The sequence below is a fragment of the Podarcis filfolensis genome (assembly GCF_964270895.1).
Source record: "Podarcis filfolensis genome assembly, chromosome: 14".
Lineage (NCBI taxonomy): Eukaryota > Metazoa > Chordata > Lepidosauria > Squamata > Lacertidae > Podarcis > Podarcis filfolensis.
The window spans coordinates 10,077,411-10,097,427 of NC_139616.1; the positions used below are offsets into that span (position 1 = coordinate 10,077,411).

General features: G+C 44.3%; 1 protein-coding gene across 1 annotated transcript; it reads left to right on the top strand.

Moving 5' to 3' along the window:
- Positions 1-132: 132 nt before the first annotated feature.
- SENP8 (SUMO peptidase family member, NEDD8 specific) lies at positions 133-10,973 on the top strand. The gene is made up of 2 exons (XM_083587067.1): positions 133-488; positions 8,599-10,973. Exon 2 carries the CDS (start codon positions 8,641-8,643, stop codon positions 9,274-9,276), a length of 636 nt encoding a protein of 211 aa, XP_083443193.1. The 5' UTR covers positions 133-488; positions 8,599-8,640; the 3' UTR covers positions 9,277-10,973.
- Positions 10,974-20,017: the final 9,044 nt, after the last annotated feature.

Consider the following 20,017-nt stretch of genomic DNA (forward strand, 5'->3'; position numbering starts at 1 on the left):
ACGCGCAAAGCCCGCCTCTCCAATCACGCCTCGTCTTCCCTCATCAATCCCCGCCCTTCGCTCCCTCGCGCTCTCTCTCGGGCCCCCTCCTCCGCCGAGCTGTGAGGAGAACCCGCCCAAGTCGCGCGCGCACGAGCGAGCGAGGCTCGTTCTCCCTCCCCACAGCCGCGCCCCAGCCCAACCCGCACGCTAAGCCCCGCCCACGCACCTCAAAGGCGGGCGAGGGAGGGGGCGCGCGGGCGACAACAGCCGGAGCAGCTGCGCCTCCCACTCCCCCCTCACCACCACAGTCTGGGGCACATTGGTCCCGTATGTTAATGAGCTCCCCTTTCCTTTTGCCACTACCGCGCGGAAAGGGAGCGCGGGGAGGAAAGGGAAGGGGAAGTTGCTTTCCTGTTTGACAGCCCTCGGGTTGCTAAGCCCGCCGCGCTTTACGGCCGCCCGCAGCCACCGCGAGAGCGTCGTGAGGAGAATGAGGCCGGCGCCAGGTAAGGTCTTCTTCCTCCGTGAGGTGTGTCAGTGGGGAGCGACGGCGGCGCCGCCGCGTGTGGAGTTATCCTGTCTCTAGGGTAGAATATTATGGAGGAGGAGGACGATAGAGATAGAGCTGGTCGGCGGTGGGTCGCGAGGGTCTCCTCCCCCCGCCGGCCTCTGGGCAGCGCTTCCCTCCGTCCCTCGGTGTCAGGGACCGTGGTCGGTGGTCGCAGCCTCCGCTCAGCCGGGCGGGGGGGGGTGGCCTTTCGCTGCCAGAACTTGATCCCCTGGCCTCCAGGATGCTGGTTTCCAAAATGAAATAAAGTTTGACTTAATCATTCCAGAAACCTGCATGAATAGATTCATGTCCGCCAATAACGAAACTGCATTTTTAATGTTCATTACGTAGATATCAGTGCATAAGTAGCCGCAGCCAGTCTGCATTTCAATTGGATTTTGTGTTGTTACCTAGTTGCTGCCGCTGCGATGCTTTAGCTTTGGTGCAGGCCATGTACCTAGGAATCGCTGTACCAGATCCAGTCAAAGGCCGCTTGACTCAACCTCCAGAGCGGTTTGCGAAAGATAAAGCAGTAAAATCAAGAAGACTTCATAACCCTACTTTAGAGCATACAAAAGTTAAAATGCTGAAACAGATTTAAAATTATCTCAACTTTCTAAGCATCTTGGTAGGCTTATCTAAACAGGACCATTTTTTGCATGTGCAGAAAAGCATAGCCCTCTCCTGGTTGCGTTCCCAAACAATGGAGCTTCTGTATAGCTATCATTAGTAGCTCTTGACAAACTTATTCCCTTCATTAATTTGTTTAACTACTTCCAGTGGCAGTGATTTGTGTAATTTTTGATCATGTCCTTCCGTATTTGCATTTTTTTTTCTATAGAAAAAGGCCCCCAACATCGTGCTTGTTCCTAATAGGGGAGGTGCTCCAGCCCCTATATATTTTTGGTTATTTTCTGCACCTCTTGCAACTCATTACATTTCTTAAATAAACTGAAGGTAACCTAAGAAGCCATGCTGAGGAGACATTAAAGAAAGTCACACATTATGGCACATAATTGCATTTGGCAATGCACAAAAAGATGGAAGTAAAAACATATAATCAAGTTGGCCCACTTATGAAATTAGCAATGCAATCTTACACATTGCTCTCTAGGACATATAACTAGCATCACGTCCTTAGATATTAGCTTCTTATGGCATATAAATACTCTTGACAGGCCACAATAAATCTATTGGCATTTTAAGGTGCCCAAAGACTCATGGTTTAGTTTTGTTTTTTAACAATAAACAAGCAGTGGGATTGAAGAGGATAGAAGCACCCATTTTTCATGTTAATAGTTTGTTGTGGTATAAACTTGTACCATAATAAATATTTTAATCTTTGACACAATACTTTTGGTTTGTATTTTTCTGTGACAGACTAATCTGAGCAACCACCTATAGGGTTGTGTTACATCCAGAAGTAAGCTATGGTGAGTTGGGCCATATTCCCTTGGTGGTTATGGTATTATATACAAAATTTGAAAAACAAAGCTTTTCTTCTTCTGGTGTCATTTCTGCATTCACCACCCATCTTAGCTTACAGAGTTGGAATAGGTTTGAGCCTCAGAGTCTTGCGGCACTTTCACTGAGGAAGTGGCCTTTAGTCCTTAAAAGCATATGCTGTAATAAAATCTGTTAAATCTCTGAGGTGTCACAATACTTATTTTTTTTCTTTTTGTTGCTGCAACCAACAAATATAATTACCTCTCTGGAAAAGGTTAAAACCAGCACTTTAGATTGTTCACGGAAACACACTGGGAGCAAATATCATTTTGAAACTGGAGAGAGATGTTCCATTCTGTTGGCCCTACTTAGCAATATAGCCATAGCATGTTCAACCATCTGCAGTCTCTGAGCAGTCTTCAAGGGCAGCTCATTATGGTAGTCCAAATGAGATGCTACCAAAGTATGGCTAACTGTGGCCAGGCTGTCTCTTGTCCCTGTGGGCCATGACTGGTGTTTTCAACCCAACTTATGAAGGTACTTCATGCCACAGAATATACTTTAGTCTCCAAAGACAAAGGTAGACCTACTAACCTCAGACTATCAACTTGTATTTTCTGAGGGAGTGTGGCCTGAGCATCTTTCAGAAGTATTGTAAGAACTACCTGTTAGGAAAGAGGCCACAGCTCAGTGTTTGAGACTAAGATTTGTTTGGAGAAGGTTCCAGGCTCAATTTTGGGTCTCAACAATTACATTTCTACCTTGCCATCATGTGGGAAACTTGCTGGGCCTAAAAAAGCCCCTGGCATGATTTCCCCCTTGCTAATTGTAGGCTCCATTTCCTCTCCGTTCTATAGCATATACCATATGCTTTGTCACATCTCCCAGGAAACTGAGTTGGTGTTTAACAAGGATTTTCTTTAGATGTGGGATTTATATGGTGAGTCACTGTCAAGAGGTTTCAAGTAACAGCTAATAAAACGAGCAGTGCTTCTTTGCTTTTGGGAACAAATGTATGCAAAAGACTGCCAGTTATGTGCTCTGGGAGAAAACTGAAAAACTACTGCATTGCTGTAAACATGAGTTTGCAGGTGTTTAAGCAAAGAACAGAATGCAGATTAATTCTGTAGCTGTGCAAGGCCTGGTGGTTAAATTTTGAAGTTTGTGGCCAGTGGCCATCAGCATATCTTGTGACGGCAAATTCTATAGGTTAACTATGTGCCGTGTGAAGTAGTACTTGTTTTTCTTTAACAAAATGTACATAACACTTGATTGGAAGAAAACCTCTAAATGGTTTCCTTCCTTCCGTCTGACCTGAATCTCCTACCATGAGACAGAGAAGAACTCTCTATCTACATTTTCCATACCATGCAAAATTTCACATCTCTAACATCTTTCCTCCTTTCTCACCTTTCTTCTGACCTAAAACCCAAAAAATATTCATTTCCTCATATGGGAATTGCTCCGTCTCCCATTTTATCTTGGTTGCCTTTTTCTGCATCTTTCCCAGATCTACAATATCCTTTTTTGAGACGTACGGTAGTTGTACTGCATTACAATATTGGCAGTTTTGTTTTTTATTCATTTCATAATAATCCCTAGCCTGGAATTAACCTTTTTCATATCTGCTGCACACTGGTGCATTTTTTTATTTGGACTCTCCACATGACCAAGATCCCTTTCCTGGTCAGTCATCACCAGCTCAGACTCCATCAGCATGTATGTGAAATTGGAGCTTTTTGACCCAGTGTGTATCATTTTACACTTAACTTTATATTGAAACATATTTGCCAAGTTATTGCCTATTCATTCAAATTGGAAAGATCCTTTAGGGGCAATCTGCAATCTCTTTTTATTTTTAAAATTCTGTTGTCAGCAAACTTGGCTACATTACTGATCATCCCTAATTCTAAGTCATTTATAAGCAAGTGTTAAAAGACAAAATCCCAGGAGTGATTCTTGTTAATTTTTAATTTGTCAATAAGGTTTAGAAGTTCATTTATTTTGTCGTCACTATTTGCCTCAGTTCTTCAGCCTCGCGTCCTGCAAAAAGTCAGTTCAGGTACAGGTATCTGCCCTTCATCCTCCACAAGATGTAGGGCAGGGCAAATAATTCATTCAGGTTTTCTTCAATGTCTTTATTCTCCTTCAGCACAACTTTTAAATTCCTTTTTGTCCAGCGGTCTAACCACCTCACCAGAGTGTTTCCTGCTTCTGTTGTATTTAACTAATTTTTATTGTTGGTCTTAATGATCTTAGCAATATATTCATCAAATTCTATTTTTGTATCCTTAATTTCCTGCTTACCTTTTTGTGAGTGCATGTTTGTAGTTCAATTATTCTTCTAATTTGGGGAAGTCTTCTTGCCTCTAATAACTTCCTTGACTTGACTTCTTCACCACACTTGACACAGGAATAGATTATAAAGGCATTTCAAGGTTACTCATACATTAGAAGAGATTGTAATCATAATCTTCTAGGATTCAATGCCGGACATTCCCTTTCAAATCGTCTTGGAAAATGGTAGATTATTTAATTGTGAAGACTGGTAAGGTTGATAATTATTTCTTGGGGCCTGGTCCAAGACAACATATTTGCATCCATGGAAGACTTAATTGCTTTCATATTTCTATTTCTGGATCGTCACACATTGCTCAGTGTCCCTCATCAGTTTTCACAGCCAAGACACACATAGCACTGATAATGCTTTTAAAAATGTGTGTAGTTTATCTTTCATTGGTATGTAGTGGCAAGCAGGCATCTCACATCTTATTTATAATGATAGTAATAATAACAATGTCACATCTTGGATTAATGGTAAGGTTTTGTATCCTATCACTTTTTAGACTTTAAGTACTCTACCATTGCCATTAGATATTCCTGAAGTATTTTGTTCAAAAATCAGGCTGTGGTAGAATTAAGGGATCCTCTCCTAGTGCAAAATGCCTGGTCTCGGGGAGAATAAGAATTAAGGATTTTGAAAACTGAAAGCTTGTCTTGAAAGTTGCACTTATGGCTGCAATTAGGAAACAACCTCTTTTGTGAAATGGGTTGTTTGTTCATCTTTCTTTAGAACAGGGGTTCTCAAGCTGTAGTTTGTAAACCACCAGTGGTCCACGAGCTCCACTCAGGTGGTCTGCAGGAGTGGAGGGGGCGGGGACGACAGCTAGATATCAATAAGTTAGCCAGGATCTGAACACATTAGCTATTCCTTGCCTTGGCCCTGTCTTCCCACCGGTCAGTACTAAACCCCAGCGTTAAGTGAAGTCATGTGATTTGAACCACCTGTGGAATCCCTGGTGGCTAAGGGTGCAACGGGGTTTCTGCTGATGATTTTGAGTAGCTGTGCACAGCTACAGTGCGATCAAGTTGGTGTAAGAGCTCCTGTGGAGAGGCACAAGAAGAATTTTGCAGGATTAACTCTCAGCCATCGGCCTGAGACCTTTAACCCACCTGGTACTTGGACTTGCAGTGGAGCCCATATCCTCACCTGCAAAGAGAGTTAAAGAACAGTGAGGTCTGCACACCTTCTCTGAGATTGCTTTGGGTTGTTTTTCACCTGTGAATATATGCACTCAGCATTAAGAAAGATGATTGAGTAATCCACCAAGATCCTCCACAATTTTCAAGTGGTTGGGAGGGGGGAATTGAGAATAGATAGCCTTGTGTACGATTCCATAAGGCACAGCAGTTCAGGACTCCAGCAGTAGTTTCCAGTATTATCTGCTAGCAAACTCTGAGGATTACTCATGTGTATTAACAGATGTTTTGCAGCCAAAGGATGATTCCATAAACATCAGAACCAGCCCTGCCTTTTTTCTTATTTTGAATCTCAAGGATGATTAAGAATAGAGCTGGCTGAGTGACAAGTTGTGTTAGGTAACTGTAACTGCTCCCCTTATATTTTATTATTATATGTTTGATAACGCTCAACTGGAATGATCAGTGCCTTGTGCATTGGTTGGTAAGACATTTAATTTTGACAAACGTGGAAAATTCTAGACACTTAAAAGAGTAAAAAAAAAATCTGGTTCCCTGGAGATCTTCCCTCCCACTGGTATATGCATCCAGTATGTTTCATGTACGGTATATCACTTTAGTTTCCTTGTTCAGATCTTAAAAGGATATTGCTTAATTTTTGACCTAACAAAGCTTGACAAGGTTCACTGGTTCATCTGAAGAAGTAGTGCGTAAATTTGACTTTTCTTTGTCCCATAATCATTTATACTGCAGTTAGAAGCGTCCCACTTCCTTCCTGATGAGTAAATAAACCATTTGATTTCATTCCTGCTGAATTGGGTGGGTGCTCTCTGGTTTGCACTGAGTCATGCCAGAGGGACAATGTTTGCAGTGGGCAAGCTGTGCTTTCAGAAGGCTGGACCAGATCCTGGGTGATAAAGAATTGATATTTACAGAACATGAAGTCTCAAATAATTTCACGGCTACATTAATTTTACCAGTAAGCCCTGCTGAACTCTACAAGTCTCTGATTTCAGGGCTAATTTGGGGCTGATTAGTACTGGTAATTAAAAATATGCTCTCAAGTTCAGTTGATGTTAGACCACCTGTCGTGGAGCACCCTGCATATCAGATTATTGTTTCCTACCTGGCTTCTGCTTTCACTTCCTATTGCACTCTTGCCAACCTTCCTCATAACGAGAGCACTCCAGAATCCCTTCCAGTTTATCTGGAAAGACAGTTCACTTTAGAGAAGCAGCATGGGCATGTTGGATGCCGCAGTTAATATGGAACTAGAAAAATGCCACCATTTCCTCATTCCTGCACCACACAACTGGCAGCTTTGGCAGGAACTGAAGAAATGGAGGAAAGGTATCTGTAAGAGTGCATAAATATTCTTGAGAGAAGACTCTGCATGGGGCTGTCATTTTCAGCAGCAGCCCCATGCCTGGCATAATGTCTAGTTGCAGCCTGAAGGCAAATCTTGAAAAAGTCTATTGAATAGAAGAGAAGGCGGTTGTGGAATTTTTCTCTCCTGCTGCCTAGTGGGTTTGTTAGAAGAAAGGCGGAAAGTTCTCTGGAATTGTTTTTAAATAAACCATTCATCCTAAGTCCACCACTTGCTAGGGTGTATTCTATAGTGCCATGGGCTGTCCTCTTGTGTTTTAAAAATAATTTTGGATACTTAAAGGAGCCATCTTAATGATCGACTAAGTAGATCATTTAAGCAAGCTTTGGTATTTGAATCAGTGTGTCATCAACTATATAATATCTTACTTCAGATCTAGCTGGTAAATTATGCCATAAAACTACTTACTTTAAAGTGGTTTGATACCTGTGACTTTTCCCCTGCTTTTGCCTTTTTGTCCATCTAGAGGAAGTGTACAGGTAGTGTCTCTGGTACTAGGCACAAAACATATACAGCCTTGCAGATTCTAGTATTGGCTTAAAAATAGAAGCTGCACCTCATCCCCTCCCGTGGACTGTAATGGGTTGTTACTGTTTATAGTGGTGTATTGTGGTACCTTACATAGTTCAGTAAAGGTAAAGGACCCCTGACAGTTAAGTCCAGTTGCAAACGACTCTGGGGTTATGGCGCTCATCTTGCTTTAAAGGCCGAGAGAACCGGCGTTTGTCTGCTTCTGCAGACACTTTTTCTGGGTCATGTGGCTAGCATGACTAAGCCGCTTCTTGTGAAACCAGAGCAGCACACAGAAACGCCGTTTACCTTCCCGCCGGAGCAGTACCTATTTATCTACTTGCACTTTGACGTGCTTTTGAACTGCTGGGTTGGCAGGAGCTGGGACTGAGCAACGGGAGCTCACCCCGTCACGGGGATTCGAACCGTCGACCTTCCAATCGGCAAGCCCAAGGCTCAGTGGTTTAGACCACAGCGCCACCCATGCCCCTACATAGTTTTACATGGCATTATCTGCAATACTTAGACTTGTTTCTTTGGTCTGTTATTCTGGTATGTATTTTATTTACGTTTATATTCCTCCTTTCCTCCAAAGAGCCTTAAGTGATATACATGTCCTTTTCTATCCTCACTACAACCCTGCAAGTTAGATTAGGCTGAAATATGGCAACTGTAGGTGAACCTGTCCCTTTTATTTTGGTTGTAGCTGAACAAATTGGTTCTCCTGTTTATGTTTATCAGTTACAAGCATCCACAAAAAGGATGGTTGGGGAAAGAATCCCTGGTCTTTTAATAAGAAGGATGCCTAGCAGCATATATCCAGTCCCACTTAAGCAGAAGTTTAGAGAAGGCAAGAAACAGCAGAGTCTTGTGCTGTTTGTTCCTTCTCTGTACTCCAGTACAGTACCCTCAAGCTCTCCAGCAAGCTCCCAGAATTTGAGAGAGGGACAGGATCTTCCCTCACCTATGCTCAGGTTTGAGTATGAAAAGGATTCTTCTTCCACTGTTTCTTACCTTTTCCCTAATTCAGGAAGACTAAATGCTGTTTCTTCCTCTTCTGCATGTGCCAGAAAACTTGGGGGGGGGGGGAGTTTGGTGGCGATCATAATCACGTAGGGAGGCTAAGACGACCCTCAGCAGGTTAACTGGCACAATTCCATGACTGAGTTGGTCATCTTCAGCAATGAGAAAAGCCCAACCTATTTTAATAGTAATCTGTTCTTTTCACCCTTGATTATTTTAGGCGTTGGTATTTCTCTGGCCGCCGTGAGTCTGCCTGGATAGAATGGACCCTGTTGTCCTAAGTTACATGGACAGTTTGCTGAGACAATCAGATGTCTTGTTGCTGGATCCTCCCTGCTGGCTCAACGACCACATCATCGGGTTTGCCTTTGAGTACTTTGCCAGCGACCAGTTCCAAGACTTCTCCGATCAAGTGTGCTTCGTTGGCCCCGAGGTGGCTCAGTTCATCAAGTGCACGAGCAGCCAAGAGGAGCTGGCCCTATTTCTTGAGCCTTTGAACCTCCTCCACAAGAAAATAGTGTTCCTGGCCATCAACGACAACTCCAGCCAGGCTGCTGGCGGCACACACTGGAGCCTACTAGTTTACTTCCAAGACAAAAACCGCTTTGCTCACTATGATTCCCACACCAGGAGCAACTCTGCCCATGCCAGACGGGTAGCAGGGAATTTGGAGGTCTTTCTCGGCAAGAAAGGCAAAGTTGCCTTTGTAGAGGAGAAGGCCCCTGCCCAGCAGAATAGCTATGACTGTGGGATGTACGTAATCTGTAACACAGAAGCTCTGTGTCAGGAATTTTTCCGGGGACAGCAGGAGCCAGTGCTTCAGCTCCTTACTCCCTCCTACATAACAGGCAAGAGAGAAGAATGGAAGGAACTCATTGCTAAGCTGTCCCAGAAGTGACCTGCCAATCTCCAATTATTGTCGTTCTTGTCTTGCTCTCAGTGCCTGAGGGGAGGGAAGCTTGTACATAGGGTTTTCCCAACAGAAAGAATGTATTTACCTCTGTGTTTCTGCACTGCCTTATTCTGCTGCTGATCAGAATAGAGCTGAGTCGTAGGAAAGTTACATATCTTCCCTGAAGTATTGGGCAGTTCTGGCTTTGGCCATTTATCCCACCCCCTTCCAATATCCCAAAAAATTCTCACAACACCCAAATTCTTTGTGTGTGATCAATTTTCAGTGATGTCAGTGACATTGTATATTTCTGCCTTTATTCAATTGTTTCAGCCATCTTTCAAAACTCATGCAGAAACCATCAGAAGTCAGATAAGATGTTATAATGGTACCAGCCATCTTGTTTCAGAACTCCCCAAAATATTGTTCCTGCTTTTCTGAATAAGGATCGTTGTATCAAATGTTTTGGCTACCTTGAGAAAACTGTACACATCAGTATGATGACAAAGAATTTCTATATTGTAAACCTTGCTGGCAAGAAATACGGTAGTTTCTGCTGTTCAGTTTCTAGCAGTTTTTCCTGCATCACTTTGTGTTTTAGCTGGACTTAGTTCCTAGAACTAAGGATTTCTGGATACACTTATGAAAACAGGAGGGCATGAGAGCAATTTTGTATTTATTAGGGGCATGGATTGGCTTTGATTTCCACTACAACAGCAAGTGCACAGCAACTTGCTTCATTCTGCTCTATGCCTTGTGGGGAGTAAGTTGGGAATCTGAAACTTAGAAAAGCAGCATACTGGTAACAAAAGGAAGCAATGGATTCATTAGTCCTCTTGATGTGTCTCCTGCTTGCAGCTACTCTTCACCAGTAACAATAAGTGGGGTAGCAGGGGAACTGTCCTCAGCTGCATATGAACCTCTTCTATTGCTGGGTAACATTGGATTGCTTCCTTCTATGAAACATGCAGCTTTGCTTAAAAAAAGTAAGTAGACCTATCCTGTTGGATAGCATACCCTGGTGGGTGGTGGAGCCCAAATGGCTGTATCGTTTGTTTTTCCTGCTAGCTTTTAATTTATTTTGCTATTTACCAAGGAATGATGCCTTAGCCGCACGTCCTATTTCCTAATGCTGCACAAGGAAACACAGCAAACAGGTTATTCAATTATTCAAGTGTGTGATGGCACTGTTGGGGCAGAAAAGCTTTAATCATTTTTTCATTGCACATGTGTAGAGAGGAGGCCTGATGACTTTTACTCTGTTTGGGAAAATCTGCAGCCAAAAATAAAGAGAACTGTCACTTCAAAGAGTTGTGTTCGGGTTTATCATGGGGGCGTTTGTTCTCGTAGCTCCCTTAAATAAGCAAGGGATGTGTAGGATACATACATAACAGGGAGGAGGAGGAGGAAGGTCTTGGAGCAAGCTTCCCTAGAACAACTGCTCTGTGCATACCTGCTGTCAACCTGCTGTTGTGCCTGGCTAGAACAAAGTCATTAGACTTGAACCCCTTCCATTTCTTTTTACCCCAAAAGAAAAGGAGCCTATCTAGCAGCCTCTCAAAATATTTGTGAAACAGTAGTGTAACATAAAAAATTGAATCACAGTGAAAGCAAAGAGTATGATTCATTTTTTGTAGTAGGGAGGATGTTCAGAACAAATTAAGATTTAATAAAAGTTTAATAAATAGCTATATGTTCCTCCACATGTCTGCTTTCTGCTTTGATTCCAGTTGCTGCTAATGGAATTATTTGGGATTGAAGAAGGGGCAGCAGGAGTTTAGCATCTAGGAAGGTAAGTACAGGTGATGGTGGTGGGATAAAACTTTCACAAGAAATAGCCAAGAAAGGTTTAGGTGACTTTGAGCTGTTTGTTTTGAAATGCTTGACGCTGCAGGACATGATTCTGAGCATTGGGGAAGGTTCTTTTTCTCCCATCTCTCCCTTCATACTACAGAAGACTAGGAAACTTGCAATGTGGTCCTATGCACATTTGCTCAGAAGTAGTTCTCACCATATTTGATGGAACTCTCTCCAAGGTAAATATGCCTAGAGAGGTTTAGTACAGTAGCCTTCAGGTGAAACTACTTCTCTTTATATATGGAGAAAAGCAAACAATTTCAAAATAGCATGGGCGTCAACAAGTAGAAAGAGAAAGACAAACACTTTTTGTAAGATGGGAGCTGCTTATATACTGTTTGTCAGATAAGCCACAACGGTTGGTGTGATGTGTGGGTGGGAAGAGAGGGAAGCAGCGGTGCATCCAGTTAAGATTGCTCACTGCTTGCCATATGATGCCTTGCCAGTGGGAGCCTTCAGTGTTCAGAACTTAACCGTTTAAACAGATCAACAATGGAAAAAGTTGCTCAGGGAGGTTGTGGAAATGCTCAAAGAGGCTGCTAGAAAGGGAAGGTGCGAAAGGACCTCTCACATGTTTTAGACATGCAGCTGGCTTAAGGACTGTATATAGATATGGAAGGTATGAGCAATAATCTCCAAATTGAAACAGGAAGCCTGTATTCTGCTGCTCAAGGTATCCATCTAATCTGGCTGTGTGCTACAGCCAGCCCTGTTTTGATAAAGGATAAACTTAGCTGACTAGTACATTGGGTTGCACCCAATTTGGTAGGTGTTCGAAAAACTTACATGCCTCCTCTCTAAAGAGTGACATAATGGGAAAAACATCTTTTCAAAGAACCTTTAATTTGAAAATCCCAAATGGTCTGTAGTTGGTATCTCATAGCAACCGTTATATGTGGCATGTGTCCTAAATACAGAAGAGGCAGTTTCAGTGTGCATGAAGTGTGGAATGAGTTGTTTTCCCACGTTTTTAAAAAAAATCTTGCAGAGCAGCTTTTCAGGAAACTGGAGAAAGACTTCTTGCACAGGGGAATAGAGGAAAAGCTAAGGCTTTCTACCAACATAAGTGAAACAACTTTGCTGTTTGGGAGTGTCAAAATCCCACTTGGCTTTCCAGCTGATACCTTGGCAAAACCTCTGGAGGCTTTCTGCTGACCTCTGATCTACACACCTTTCTTCCTCTGGAGTGGGACAGGGGGTTGGGCATACCAGCAGGCTTATCTTTCAAAGTGTCATGTTGATCGCGGAAAAATTTCACCCAGGAAACTGCTCAACCACTTTTCTTAACCCTTAGCCTATTCCACTTTTCATGAATGGATTGTTAAAGCCCAGTCTGTAAACACTGTAATCCATGCATTGTGTTTTTGATAGCCTTAAAAATCTATAGCATACTCGCAGTGCCAGAAAAACCTGCTGGACAGCTACTGGAGCTAAGGCCAAAGGCCTGCTCTTTTCTGGGTGCAGCCAGGGCCATCTCTAATGGAATATTGATGTAACAGCTGGGGAGAGGGAAAAGGATGGGCAGGACCCTAACCATTGTGTTTCCTCCATTGAGAGGAAGGGCTGTGTTTTAATTAGATACTTAGTGCAAAAAAATTCAAGGCTGTACGCCTGGTCCCCCCCCCTGCCCCCGCCCCCCACTTTTTCTTACAATAACCCTGTGAAGTAGATCAGGCCGAGATCAGGTAGGGACAGGCCCAGGTTCAGCCAGTGAGCTGCACGAGTGAGCAGGGAGTTGAAGCACCCACACAACACCAGCTCTTAATCTGGTTTATTGATTAAGCCAGAGGTCTGCTCCACTAACCTCTTGCCCTGACTTGGTCACAGCAACTTTTTGAAACGGTAAAAGTGGATAGTTGTACCATTTAACCAACGGTACAGAAGATCATAGAGGAGTTGGCTACAGCTGTCGTTACCTGTGCACCTATGATACATGTGATTGCTGACAATCTCAGGCGAAGTTCATAGATGTACAGAAACATTATTGCTTGCCTTTTGAGAGTGTCTGTCAAGTCTCATTTAGATATCTTCACAATACCTTATTTACATACGGATGTTTTGTGCATGTGCTGGTTCAAATACATCGAGGCCCTTTCCTGCTTTGTAGGATATGGAGAAGGACCACAATTCAGTGGTTGAGGACACACACTGCATGCAGAAAGTGAGTCTTCAGGGTGACAGGAGATGGGACAGGTTCTGGAAAGCCAGATCTCATCACAGTGGGCAATACCTGGAGAAACAATCTGACTTGGTATAACGCAGCAGCTGCCTCTGATCTGTGCATAACCCCGTTTTGGTAGGACAGGGTAGCTAAAGCAGCTAGAGCTGGAAAAGCCACAAAGAGGCTAAAGCACTTTTGCAGGCTGCGTGAAAAAGATACAAACCAAACTTATATTTCCCTGTGCTATTTGGACAATTTCTCACCACTACAGAAGACTTAACTATATGGAGAACCTGGGGTGGTGGCAGGCTTGGGATACGATGACACAGCCTCCATGCTAAAGAAGGCATTCTTAATGAAGTGGGAGGCTATCACTTGCAGGAGACGGAGGGCAGGATCCAGAGAGAGAGTTGGTGGGGGGGAGGGTAGAATCAGTGGGTAATATTTTATAGATCTTGCTTATTTCATTGAAGCCCACCCAATTCCCACCCCCTCCACAGGCATGTGTTTTTATTGTTTGTAGTTACTGCAAAGATAGTCGCTGCTGAATAAGCTGGGTGAGGTTGCAAAGTGTGTCTCATTGGCACTGCAGAAGCACAGATCCTTCGGGAGAAAACCAGGGGCAGCTCAAATGGGACATGTTCTCCAGTTGTCACACTAGCAAGCTACCTTTCTCTACTTTCCAGCACTGCTAATTCTTTAGGTAAACTGGACAGCAGAATGGAAACAACAAAGAAACAGCGTCTAGGCTGGGGAAGATAGCCTGGCTGTGATGTTCCCCCTTCAGGGTATCCCCCCCCCCCGCCTTTTGCATGCACGTGGAGGATTTTACTGCCCTCTTGTGTACATAAGAATGATAAAACACTTCCATTTAAGCATTTACTGCTGAACACCTCTAAGGAAAATAAACGGCTTGCAGTGCTCCCACTGCTTTCCTTTGGAAGTATCCTGATGTGGTCATTGACAGCAGCAAGAGGAACCAGCACATAGTGTGCTGTGGAAAAGGTAGAGAAGTCTCTGGATAGACGGACAGGCAGGCTCATACTGGTGCTGGAGTGGCAAACATTCATGCTTAATGATGAGCCTTTTTATTAGCCTAGACCTTTCAGAATGAATACTTAAACAATTTTATTCACTGATGCTGGAGATTTTCTGCTGCACTAGTTTTCTTCCACTTTATTATTGTTCAGGTGGAGCTTTAATGGTTTATTTTAATTAATGATGATGTCCCCACATTTGTTACTTTGAAATGTTGTAGCACAGCTTTTGAACTGTAGGGCCAGAGATTCCCCACATTGCAAGGGCTGCAGCAGATTTAGTGTTATATTTGTAATCATGAGAAAGCTCATAGTTATAATTGGCAGGCATACATTTTCACCCTGAAATCTACCCTCTCTGCAGTTCATTCTAACCGTGCTAAATCTAAATTTGCTTGCACACGGCAGCATAGTTGGTGTGTGGTGAAATGAGGCATAAGACATAAAGAAAGTGGGAAATGGGGCAGGGAAAGAGAGGAGTCTTAGCAGCACCTAAAGCATTATATGATAGAGCACACTTGTTTCTTAAAATCCTTCCTGGTCTGTCTGCTGTTCTCGCCTTTAAATGTCACATAAGCTGAAGAATACGCAATGGATGGAGCCAGTACATCAAGCTTTTGCGCCAAGGCATCAGTGGCAGCTGGGCAGGGTATTTAAATCAGGAAAACAGCACAGTAGAGGAAGCATTAAACACCTTCTCTCCCCCTACCCCAACTTTTCAGCGGAGATGCTAAGGGACTGAAGCTGGGAGTGGGACATTCTGCAAGCAAAATAGCTCCCCTTGCACTGAGCTAGAGCCTCTTGCCATTATCTACCCCAGAAAAGCAGCTGTCTTTATGACATACGTACACCAAACATCCCCATGCCCAGATCAGTTCTGTTTTCCTTTTTATCTGCATTAGGCACATAGGAGCCAGCATTATAGTAGGCCAAGAAAATTATCTGTCTAGCTCAGTAGTACAGTACTCTGACTGGCTTCAGCTGCCTAGAGTTTCAGGGCCTGGTCTTTCCCTGCATCTGCTACCTGATACATTTACTCTCATTTCCACTTTCCTTCATTTAGGTTACTTTTCTGGTTTTAAAAAGGGTGCACACAGCTTTTGTGCTGTTTTTTTGCTGCAGCATTTGGTAGTGGGGGAGGCAAGTCTCCCAATGCTTCTGAGATTTTAGCACCTCAGAATGCAGAGGCAGTAAAGGGGGGGTCTTAAGGATAAGCGGTAAGAGGCATTTTAAGCTGACTGCCTTTCCAGGGAGTGTTTTGTGCACGGGAGCTTTCGAACTGAGATTTAAAAGGTGTTGTAGAGACCCTGGGAAGAGAGCCGAAGCCTGAAAAATAGCAATTGGTTGTATCCAGCTAAGTTCTACTCAGACCCATGGAACTGGATGGACCTAAATTAGTCATGCCCATTAATTGTAATTGGTCTCCGAGTATGAAAAACCTTGGATACAACTCAGTGTTAGCATTGTGCGCTATCAACATTTTAACACGGCACTCCCCGAAACCAAAAACACAGACAGTGGTTTATCAGGGAAGGAAAATGAGAAATCAACAATGGTCCCTGATATTTAGTAACCATCAGAGAGGTTTTCCCCCGCTACCTCATGCTTTAAGCACCAAAGCCCTTGCTTTGCAGAATCCTGTTGAATTGCCGCAAGGTCTTCAAGGCAAGAAGGGACTGCAGGAGATTAGGCTGTGTATCATTCACACATGAGATGGTAGCATCCAGCATTATTAACCTTAGTTTGTACAGCATAAGTGTTGCAGCACAGTGAAAAAACAGCTGCTTGTCTGGCTCTAGCATTTTAAGAAAAATGTTGAGTTTTTATTTGAAACAGTATTACACCCTACAGGAAGTGAGTGCAATCTATTCCCCCTGGAAATGCCCCATAGCCAACACACAAAGTGGCACAGATCAGGGACCCTGGAGGGACACGGCTGGTTCATAAGCATCCTGAGAAAACAAGCAGCAGGCATCCTTCTTCTTCTTCAGCCCAGGGGCAGCTTCCTCTTCTCTTAACTGTCAGGCTTTGCTATATTAGACAGTAAATGGTTGTGGGAAGCAAGAGACACAAGGGAGCTTCTAGACCCCTTAAGCATGACAAATGCTGGGCAACATCTGGAGTTGTAACCATGCTGAAAGGCAACAGATTATTTAACTGAGGAGTAGCCAGAATGTTGATGGACCACTGGCCACCCTAGCTGGGGCTGATGGGAGCTCACGTCCAACAAACACCAGGACAGCCACAGGTTCCCCACTCATCCCTATGTAAGTGATACACAGCCAAGTCCTTATATTTGGCTGGATCCTCTCACAAATGCAGCCTTCCTTTGAAAGAACGAGTAAACAGCAGAGTGACAGTTCTAATCTCTGCAATTGCTACCACAGAGTATGTAGTGATTAAACTAGAATAAGAGGATTATGGAAGTATTTCTGTGAACAAACATGGAAATACTTGGGGGAGAGGGGGGAGAGATTCTCATGCTGCCCTTTATAGTGGAGGACATTCATTTCCCTGGCACTGAATAATCTGGAGGAAACCTTCTCCACTTCAAACATAAGCCTGGAAGGGGACTCTACAATTCTATGAAATATTGCTAAGTGCCCTGAGCCCTTTCTCAGCACCACCATCCAAGCAAGCCCCTCCCCACCCACCGCCCCAGCAAGGCAGCAGATGTTACCAGGTTGCAATTTCACAAACACGGGAGCTTTTCAGTCAGAATGGGGTCAGAAAGCTCAGCAGCTGCTTGGCACTGAACTAGCAGGAGGAGAGGATGCTGTTAATCTGTCCTCGTTGCAATTGCGGAACCTCAGAAGTCGTAACCTACAGTTCTCCCCCAGCAAAAACCAAGCTGATTAAGCCACAAGGCCAAGGCCTGGGGGTTTGGTGCAGACAAATCGGGAAATGCCCAGATGGCAGCTTTCCTTTTTGGCGGGGGAGCACCAGATAGGCCCCCCCAAAAGTCCTCAGGAGAATCAGTCAGCTTAGGAGAGTTCTGTCGTAGTCCAAGTTGGTCACATGGGCTAGCTTCTCCTAGGCTTATAGCTTGGCAAAGGACCCACCTCAGATTCTTGCAGAAGGTTGTCATATGTCAAACCAGTGTACCTGTACTTTTAAGACAGAGATAGGGAACCTGCAGCCTTCTAGGTGTTGGACTCCCAACTGTCATCACACCTGGCTACTGGCCATGCTGTCTGGGGTTGATGGAGCCAGCAACCTCTGGAGGGCCATGGTTTCTCAATTGTCCCCGTTGTTCACATTTTTCTTCTGCAGAACATAATTGCTGCATCCTAAGCATGCAAAGGGACGTGGGTGGTGCTGTGGCTTAAATCAGAGCCTAGAACTTGCCGATCAGAAGGTCACAGTTTGAATCCCCGCGACGGGGTGAGCTCTCGTTGTTCTGTCCCTGCTCCTGCCAACCTAGCTGTTCGAAAGCACACCAAAGTGCAAGTAGATAAATAGGTACCACTCCGGCGGGAAGGTAAACAGCGTTTCCGTGTGCTGCTCTGGTTCGCCAGAAGCAGCTTAGTTATGCTGGCCACATGACCCGGAAGCTGTACGCTGCCTCCCTCAGCCATTAAGCGAGATGAGCACCGCAACCCGAGTCGGCCACGACTGGACCTAATGGTCAGGGGTCCCTTTACCTTTTAAGCATGCAAAGAAATGGAGGGGGAAAGGGACCTGTGGATCACCAGGCTGGAAGGCAAAGCAATTTCAGCTATAAAATTCAGTTTTTTTAAAAAAAACACTGCCTGCATTTTAATATTTGGCACCCAAAACTTTGCTGAAGCACTGCAGACATTTGAGGACATCAATACTTTTTAAGATATTGTTGAGGTACCCCACACTGCCAAGTTGCAGCACAGCATCTGGGAGTCAAGGTTGGACGAGACAACACCTTTATCCTTCAGGAGAATCACACTGGAGAGTCAGCCTTTGTTGCAAAAATGCCTCAGCAGCACACTGTGCAAGAGGCAGAGGTGGGAGTATTCAGCGTCAAACTTGCATTGCTGCGAAAGCCAGCGCTGCCACAATTCACAGCAGCATTCATTCTGCCCTACATCCGAAATACTTTGCCCAAATATGCATAGCTTGTAGTGGCAGACTGCTAGGCATGTGTCCCATTCAAGCATAGCTGATCCGTGATTCCTCTGCCTCGATGGGAACGTGGCACATGCGAAAAAGGATTTACAAAACACTAAAGGACTGTTTCTCCTGGCCTTGGGTGGCAGAGGTTCCTGGCTCGTCCCCACAAGAGAATCTCAACACTTCAGCTCTCAACAGCTGAAATGTGAACTCCTGAACTCCCGACAGCTGTGTGTTCAAGCCGTTAAAATGGAATTAGCTGCGTGCACACAGGCTTGGGAAACCAACACAGACCTTTGACTGTACATTTCCCTCCTGCCTTAGCAGAAGCAGCACCATGATCACAGCTCTGCAAATGGCAGCTGAAATCAGGAAAGCTCAACTCCCATGCTCTTCCAGGATGTGGAACCTGTGGCCCTCCAGATGGGGCTGGACGTCAGCTTCCAGCCACCAATATCCACGGGTGAGGGAGAACAGGACTTTTTCGTCAAGCCACACTTGGAAGGCTTGTAGGTGCAACATGCCTGCTCTACGACAACCAAGCAGATGTGCGTTCCTTGCCTAGAGCAATTCCGTGCCTCTGGGATCAATTCAGATAATTCAACCTTTTCGGCATTTCTCAGCAGCCTCGCTTTTTCCATTAATAGAACAGGTAGATTCAGGTTATGGCTGGTGCCATGACGGACATCTGGGCCTGCAACTCTGTGAATAAGCTAGTCAACAGTAGAAGCTGGCCCATAGTAAGATCACATTATCTTTTGTGATCAAATCAGAAATCTGGGCTGTGGAGGTGTGGGCAAATCAGAGTCACATTGTGCTGCCAGGTGAATTTTGCCAGACACTTTCAAGCTTTGTTGTATGTGCCCGGATACTGCCGAAAAATTCCTTATTTTCTTGCAGGGCCAAATCAGACAGCGTAGGCAGGCTTGCAGGTGCTTCCAGATGTTGCTCTTTTGCAGGTGGGATTAAATCACATGCCAGGAAATTCTGGTTATGTGATTAAAGTGGGTTTGGCAATCTTGTGCAACACACCTACTAACAAAACAAAACAACACTTTTTTCTTTTTTTTGCTGTAAAGGAAAGTGACTCAAAAAGGCACGAAGTGTGTGGAATGGCAATCGCTTGGTGTGACTCGTGGCATCACCTTCCCCACACGCGAATCAGAATGAATGCTCAATAAACGGCCGGTGTATACCCTGCTGACTTTGTGCAAACAAGGATTGATGATAAATAAATGAGTCGTCTGCAACTGAAGCAACGTGTGTAACATGGGGTACTTTTTTAAAGCAGGAAAAGCTGCTGTGTCCAGAAGGGTAAAAGAAACAAGAGGAGGTGTGCGTGTGTATGTGTTTAACACTTTCATTGCTTGCCAAGGATCTGTTTTTCAGATGTTCAACTCCCATCATCCCTTGCTGTCGGAGGCTTATGGGAGCTGCAGTCCCAGCAATACCTAGAGAGCCACATATTCCCTACCACTGCCTTAAAGAGTATTCCAAGGGGGCTAAAGAGGCTTGAAGGTCTGCTGCGCCTCTGCTGGTGTTTATACCCTCCCACAACTATGAACACATGTCACTTACAGGACAACAAAGCCAGAAAACAACGAGC

Coding starts and splice junctions, on each gene's coding strand:
- SENP8 (XM_083587067.1), top strand. CDS start 8,641: ATGGACCCTGTTGTCCTAAGTTACATGGACAGTTTGCTGAGACAATCA.